The sequence below is a fragment of the Trichechus manatus genome, unplaced genomic scaffold, assembly GCF_000243295.1.
Source record: "Trichechus manatus latirostris isolate Lorelei unplaced genomic scaffold, TriManLat1.0 scaffold00028, whole genome shotgun sequence".
Classification (NCBI taxonomy): Eukaryota; Metazoa; Chordata; class Mammalia; order Sirenia; family Trichechidae; genus Trichechus; species Trichechus manatus.
The window spans coordinates 22,550,553-22,558,602 of record NW_004443964.1 but is presented as its reverse complement, the minus strand read 5'-3'; the positions used below and the strand labels follow the sequence as shown (position 1 = coordinate 22,558,602).

The window sequence follows — 8,050 nt, the reverse complement described above, 5'->3', positions numbered from 1 at the left end:
TCACCACATATAGGCGTCTTCTGAGCTGTAGAGGGAAAGAAAAGGAGTCACTCGGGAGCCCAGCCTCGGATCTGGAGAGCGGTGGTGCCAAGGTGGGCGTTCCATGGCGTAGCAGGACCAGGCCATGCTCTAGGAGGCAGACGTTTGGTGAGGGGGGCACATTACCGCGACCTGACGGGACTTCCCTCGCCGTCCAGGAAGAGCAGTTTTGAGAGTAGACCTTCGGGGCTGTCGCGTTTCCCATACCTGGAGGGGGCGAGGCCAGATGAGGGTGTGGTCAGGTCAGGGCACGCCCCTGGGTGGAGGAGGCAGAAGCGCGGGAGCCCCGGGAGCCCCCTGCCGCGCCCGTCCCGCACAGGCGCTCACCGCTGCCGGGTGACCAGGTTGAGGTAGTGGCGCAGGGAGGTGTAGTAGCGGCTCAGCTCCTCCGGAGAGGCGTCCTCGCCGGGAGCTTCGGGTTTGGCGGGGTAGGCGTCGACCATCTCCCCCAGGCAGGCGAGCAGAACCAGCAGCACTGCAACCCTGGCGGGCCATGACCTGCGCCCCTTTGTCATCTGGAGAGGCAGCATGGGAGCATGGGTCCTTGCGAGCCTCGATTCCCGACGGCTGGAGGCAGCTTTGAGGCTGCGGTTGCCCGGTTGGGCCTCCCGGCTCGCTGTGTGTCCTCGGGCACTGCACCGTTTCTGGCCTCAGTCTCCCCATCTCTCAGGAATAAGCCCTGCCTGCTCCCGCTCTACCCCTACACGCTGCTGCCCAGTGAGGCAGGTGGAGGGACAGGACCATACTGGCAGCGGGGGCTCCCAGGCTCCTCTCCTTCCCACCTCTGCTGGCCTTCCTACAATCCAGCTTCCCGCCACTCAGCCTCAACTTCCACCATCCTAGCCTCAGTTTCCCTGGCGCCGGACCATCCCTGGCCCCAGGCCACTTACAGCGACAGCTCCCGAAGCAGAGAAGAGCAGGAGGTGAAAGGCAGGGAAGTCCCAAGTGCTGGACTGCTGCAGGTCCTGCTGCGGCCTTCTCTGCTGCTGCTCGGCTCTCTTTGCGGGGCTTATATCCCGACCTGGGAAGGGAGGGGGAGCCCGAGAGGAAACGGGAGCCCGAGGGGGAGGGCCCTTCCTCCTCTCTCCTTCCACCCCGCCGGTTCGCTGAGCTTACACCCAGCAAGTGGGTGATGTCTCTACCTCATTTAGGAGCTGTGGGGGGCAGCCACCCTGCTCAAGATCGGGGTCCCTCTGGACCAGGTGCCTAGCCTGAACCCTGTCTTCACCCCACAGCCCCCCCAGTGACAGGTCTAGCCTCCTGAGGAAGTGTGGCGTTTGGATTCAGACTGCTGAGGCAGCCCCTACCTAGGATCAGGGATGAGCTTCCATCCTCTTCATGGTGGTGGTGGGGGGTGGGTCCTCCAGCCTGGGACTGCCCCGCAGAAAAGAGCACCTGTCCAGACCCTGTTTGGTAACACCTTGGAGAAGGGCCGAAAAGTGGACCAGGACCTATGGGGAAAGTTTCTAGTGGAGGCAGGAGTGGAAGCACACGACCTCTTGCACCTGACCTGCTGTTTATGATGTCCTGGGGGGCCTCTCTGGACATCCCATTATGTCCTCTCTCAGTTAAAGAGTTGGGGAGAAGGCAGAAGCCAGTCCTCTACCCAGAGCAGCTGAGTCTGCCACCTGCATCCAGCCTGGCACATGCAGACAGGGGTCCACCCAGGCCTGGCATGGAGCCCTCTCCAGAGGCAGTGTGCCCCCAGGTGTCACTCATGGCACTGGTGACTTCGGGGGCTAGATGGTACCAGGGCTACCCAGCACAGACCACTGTCCCAGCCCATTGGGGTCTCCACTGGGCGTTAGAAGGAAAAAGGAGAGGATGAATATTTGTTAAATACCTCCTTGGAAACTCTGTGGGGCAGTTCTACTCTGTCCTATAGGGTCGCTATGAATTGGAATCAACTTGATGGCAACAGGTTTTTTTGGGTTTGGTACTACGTGAGGTTGCTATGAGTCAGAATCGACTAGATGGCAGTGAGTTTGTACTACATGAAAGGAGCCCTGGTGGCGCAGTGGTTAAGTGCTCGGATGCCAACCAAAAGTTCAGCGGTTCAAATTCACCAGCCCTACTGCTTGAGAAAGATGTGGCAGTCTGCTTCTGCAAAGATTTACCACCTTGGAAACCCTATAGGGCAGTTCTACTGTGTCCTATAGAATCGCTGAGTCAGAATCAACTCAAGGGCAGTGGGTTTGGTTTTTGGTTTGGTACTACATGATCTCAGGCACAATAACGCAACGGGCTGAGTTTATTCCCATTTTCCAAATGAGGAAACTGAAGATCTGAGAGGTGAGATCACGCAGGAGCCAAACAAGAGAAAAGAGGTGTGGTGGACCCCAGGAAAAGACCTTCTCAATCATGGAGGGTGGAAAGGCTCAGCACCAGGAATAATCATCAAGACTCAGGAGTCAGGCATGAGGGCAGAGGAGGAGAGGCCAAGTCCGGGGCCTGCTACCAGCTCTGAGAGAGCCAAATAGAGGAGGGGCTTCCAGGCTGCCAACCCTATCCGTCCACCTGCCCACACCACCGAGAGACAAAGGGCTGTTGGGGAGTGTCCCAACAGCTCCCCTTCTTTTGCCTGACCAGAGCCTCCAGGGCTTCCAGGCATCCTATCAGCCCCTGTGGGCAGAGGGGCCATCTGATCCAGGCCCGATTCTGGGCCAGACCCTCCACCCTCCAGGACAGATGGCTGAGGGTGCTATTTTTAGAGCTCTCCTGAGATGAAGAGCCCAGGTCTACCTCAATCACCTTGTTTACGGGTTCAATTACCTGCACTCTCCGGAAATGGCTCCTTATCAGTCATTCGGCCCTCATGGACCCTGCACATGGGAGAGGCCAGGGCTCCTTGCTGAGGATGAAGGACACCAGTAAGGTGACACATAGGCCCTACCTCAGAGGGAGAAAAACAAAATTTTCCTCCTCAGGGAGCCCTAGTCTGAGGGGCAAGGCACAGCCCCATCTTCCCAGAACCCCAGTCTAAAAGGAGAGTCATGGCTGTGTCCTTGGGGATCCCCAGTCTGAGTACCACTGGGGAGTCCCAGTCTAAGGGGGGAGGCACTCCACCGTCCTGGGAGAGCCCCAGTCTCAGGAGATTCCCAAAACACAGAGACAGAGAAACAGACACAGAGACAAGCCTGTGTCCAGTTTGAAGGAGACAGCAGAAATAAAACCATTCCAGTCCTCCATAGGTCACGGGAAGACAAAAGACAGAAGCTCACATAGGGATGGAGTGGGCAGCCAGGGGCTGGTTGGGAGACTGTAATCCCAGGATCAGGGTCTAGACAATGACCATCAGGCTACAGGAGGCAAGGATACCAGAGACTTTTAGCGGTGGTGGGGTTTGCACTTTGACCCAGCAGCACTAGTTAGGAGGTGGGTGAGGGCCAGCAGGGAAGTAGTTTGTAGCGTACTGATGGGGCAGAGAGAGAGGAAGGAAGCTCGTGTGATGCCCACAGGGAATCTGTGGCATATCTGGAACCCTCTAATGCCGAGGGGAGTGTGGGGTCCAAGGGCAGATGGGGGAAAGGAGAAACAGCGGAGAAACTAGAAGGTGTAGAGGAAGGCCTAGGTTCAGGAAATCCTCCCCCCACCTTTAGAGTGAAAGTAAATGGGACCTGAGGTCATCCCTGGGTGTTGACCAGGAGCCAGCCTCCCACAGCCTCACAAGCTCTCCTTGTCTCTGACACCCCCACCCTCCAATTCTACTCAGCAATTACAGGGCAAGGTGATTGGTTCATTAATCACCACCTCCTTATTGGGGAGCTTATTAACCTGTTGATTAGTGCAGAGGATGTCTCAGCCCTCTATCAATGGACTCAGTTACCCCCACCCACCCACACACCCACCACTACCATTGATGGATGACTTTGCCGCCTTGAAACATGTCTGGGGAATAGCGGGTTGGAAGGTGAGGGGCTGACATCTGCGAAGGGAGAAATTTCAGAATCAATTGTAATTGCAGACTTGGGACCAGGCCCTGGCTCCAACCTGTCTTCAGAGGGTAAAGGGGCAGAATCATTATCACTGGGGTTCCCTTGGTCCCTGTTCTCAGTGCACCTAGCATGGCCACACTAGAGATCAGGGAGGCCATGGACTTGGGCCCCAGCAGGCCATTCGTCTTGCCCAGTGGGTTCAAGGGCAATTCATCAAGATAGGGCCACTCATCCCTGAGGCTTAGCATTCTGTATCCCACCATCCACCCACCCTTGGCGACTCCCTACACCCAAGGCCTCTCTGAGACGTACCGTGCACTGCACGGCACTGCTCCACTGCTTTCCACCCTCAGACCAGGCCTCATGTCCAGGGGCCTACGTGCCATAGACAGCAGGTTGCCGTGCAGCAAGAGTGATTCAATCCTCATTCAGCAAACACTTATTAAGCCCCTACTATGTGCTAGATGGAGCCCTGGTGGCACAGTGGTTAAGAGCTTCGGCTGCTAACCAAAAGGTTGGCAGTTCAAATCCGCTAGTTGCCCCTTGGAAACTCTATGGGGCATTGCTACTCTGCCCTATAGGGTCGCTATGAGTTGGAATCGATTTGACGACAATGAGTTTGTTTGTTTGTCTTTGGATGTGCCAGGTGAAGGAGCCCTGGTGGTGCAGTGGTTAAGCACTCAGCTGTTAACCAAAAGGTTGGCAGTTCAAACCCACCAGCAGCTCCACAAGAGAAAGATATGGCAGTCTGCTTCTGTAAAGACTACAACCTTGGAAACCCTATGGGACAGTTCTATTCTGTCCTATAGGGTTGCTATGAGTTGGAGTCGACTCAACAGCAACAGGTTTTTGGATGGGCTAGGTAGGGGACCTGGTGGTACAGTGGTTAAGTTCTTGGCTGTTAACCAAAAGGTTGGCAGTTCCAACTCACCAGCCGCTCCGTGGGAGGAAAGACTTGGCAATCTGCTCCCGTAAAGATTACAGGCTGGGAAACCCTATGGGGCAGCTCTACTCTGTCCTATAGGGTCACTATGACTCAGAATCAACTTGACAGCCCATAACAACAACGACTGTACCAGGTATTGTTCTAGGTACTGAGGACAGAGCAAAAAACAAACAGGCAAAATCCCCGCCTTCACGGAGCTTACATTCTAGTGGCAGGAAATAGAAAATAAATGAATAAACAGTAAGCATGTAGTATGTCTGACAGTGGCGTCATGAGGGGATGTGGGGAGTGTGGACCGCACCAGGTGACACTGTCAGAGGGCTGACACCAAAATGACACTCTGTAAAATTTTGTGCAGTGTTTCAGCAGAATATTAGTTTTTACAAAAATATCTCTGGTAGTGTGCAAGTCAGCACAACTGGACTAAACCAAAAGCTAAGAAGTTTCCTGAATACAACCAAATACTTTGAGGGACAAAGTAGTAGGGGCAGGGGTCTGGGGACCATGGTTTCAGGGGACATCTAGGTCAAGTGGCATAACAAAGTTTATTAAGAAAATGTTCTGCATCCCACTGTGGTGAGTGGCGTCTGGGCTCTTAAAAGCTAGCGGGCAGCCATGTAAGATGCATCAATTGGTCCCAACCCACCTGCAGTAAAGGAGAATGAAGACCACCAAAGACACAAGGAAAGCATTAGCCCAAGAGACAGAAAGGGCCACATAAACCAGAGACTTCATCAGCCTGAGACCAGAAGAACTAGATGGTGCCCAGCTACCACCAATGACAGCCCTGACAGGGAACACAACAGAGTCCCTGATGGAGCAGGACAAAAGTGGAGTGTGGAACTCAAATTATAGTAAAAAGACCAGGCTTAATGGTTTGATTGAGACTGGATGGACCCCGGAAGACATGGCCCCCGGACTCTCTTTTAGCCCAAAACTAAAACCATTCCCGAGGCCAACTCTTCACACAAAGATTAGACTGGACTATGGGACATAAAATGATACTCGTGAAGAGTGTGCTTCTTAGCTCAAGTAGATACACGAGACTAAATGGGCAGCTCCTGTCCAGAGGCGAGATGAGAAGGCAGAGAGAGTCAGGAGCTGGTTGAATGGACACGGGAAATCCGGGATGGAAAGGAGGAGAGTGCTGTCACAGTATAGGGAGAGCAATTAGGGTCACATAACAATGTGTGTATAAATTTTTGTATGAGAGACTAACTTGAATTGTAAACTTTCACTTAAAGCACAACAATGAAAAAAAAAGAAACATAAAAATCTAAAAAAACAAAAATATATCCCCACAGTTAGAACAACAAAAACATTTTCATAAGCCCAGCTCACGTGTATCAATATGCCTACAAGGCTAAAACTCTTTACTAATTTACTTTTTGAACATTCTAATGCACTGTCAGAGCTGTCATTACTCAATTACAATGACACTTCGAATTACATGGTTTCGTCTGCACAGTGGTACAAGCTGGTACTGTTGTTTTCATTGCTGCCAGTGGTTTTATAGTCGCTGCTTTTGTCAAATTTTCTGGTGTTTCAGCTACAATATTGTGATAATTAGTATTTGTGAACCTGTATCAATAACTTTTTTAGTAATTAAAGTAAAAGAAGGAGAAAAATCAAAAAAGGCTTCCTTCCCCGCAATTACTAATAATGTTGTAATTAATAATCTTGTAATTCAATGTAGAAAGATTTTACAAAACAATTTTTTTGTTAGTATTTGTGTAATCTAAGAAATATTACATTTAAGCAATTTATAACTATATCACATATTATTCTATGATTAAAATTGATAATAAACATTACTAAGGATTCTTTATGGTCTTGTACAGGAGGAGGTTCATGGGGTGGTGACATCATGAGTTACTGCACAGGATGACACCAACTTTGGTGACAACACTGATGTCTGATGGTGATAAGTGTTATAGAAAAATTTCCAGGTAAAGAGAATACAGAATGCTGGGGTGTGGGAGACTTTTGGGTGGTCAAGGAAGGCCTCACCTATAAAATGGCATTTAAAGAAAGTGAGGGAACAAGTCATGAGACTACCTTGGACAAGAATGTTCCAGGCAGGGGAAACAGCAAGTGCAAAGGCCCTGAGATGAGAGCATGCTTAGCAGTTTGAGGAATAGGAAGATGCTCAGGTAGCTGGAGTGGAGTGAGCGATGGGGAGGGTCAGGAGATGAGACCTTGGAGGCAGAAGGGAATCAGCTCATGCAGGGCTCTGCAGGCTGCTATAAATGACTTTGGCTTTAGCTCAGAATGAGATGGGAGATGTGAGCAGAGGAGTGACGTGATCTGACTCACATTTTAAAAGCAGCACTCTGGCTGCTGTGTTGAGCATAAACTCAAAAGGGGCAAGATCAGAAGCAGGGAGACCAGTCAGCAGCCAACTGCAATAATCCAGGGGAGAGATGATGGATGATGGTAGCTTGGACCAGCGTGGTGGACACACACACACACACACACACACACACTCTTCACAAGGCAAATATCTCACACACATTTAAACCAAGAATTGCCAGGTATGTCTGTACAGTACCAATAGCCCATCTAGCTGAACCAATCCACTGCAGAAGGTAGTGGAAAATCAACGGATGTCTGCAGCAGTTAGGTTGTGTGTCTGTCTGCTCTCTGACTGTCAAGGCTCCTCGTTTATTAGTCCTTGTGAGATGTTCTATCCTACCTCAATTACTGGTCACAGCCCAGGAAAATATTGTCTGCTGTGATGGTGCTCACAGAAATGTAAGCATGCACATTTTGTCATGAGCATAAATGTCTGTGATGGTTAAGATTGTGTGTCAACTTGGCTGGGCCATGATTCTCAGTGTTTTAATGTGATCACTCCCATGATTGAATATACTGTGAGTAGCCAATTAGATGAAAGGGAGTCTCCTTGGGGGTATGGCCCACATCTGAATATAAGCAGACATTCTGGCTTTTTGCTCACTCTGGATCCTGCAGCTGCCTCCTGTCGTCTCATCTCCAGTTCTTGGGACTTGAGCTGTCAGCTTATCTACTGGACTTCGGATTTGTCAGTCTTCACAGCCTGTGAGTGGAGCCCTGCTGTCTGACCTGCTGATCTTGGGTTTGCCAGCCCCTGCAGCTACGTGAATCAGGA

At 51.3% G+C, this 8,050-nt stretch overlaps 1 protein-coding gene across 1 annotated transcript; it reads right to left on the bottom strand.

Moving 5' to 3' along the window:
• Window positions 1-575, bottom strand: PYY (peptide YY). Its single transcript, XM_004374315.2, has 3 exons — window positions 367-575; window positions 166-246; window positions 1-25 (listed from the first exon to the last, which is right to left on the bottom strand). Exons 1-3 carry the CDS (start codon window positions 567-569, stop codon window positions 1-3), a joined length of 309 nt encoding a protein of 102 aa, XP_004374372.2. The 5' UTR covers window positions 570-575.
• Between the last annotated feature and the right edge of the window lie 7,475 nt (window positions 576-8,050).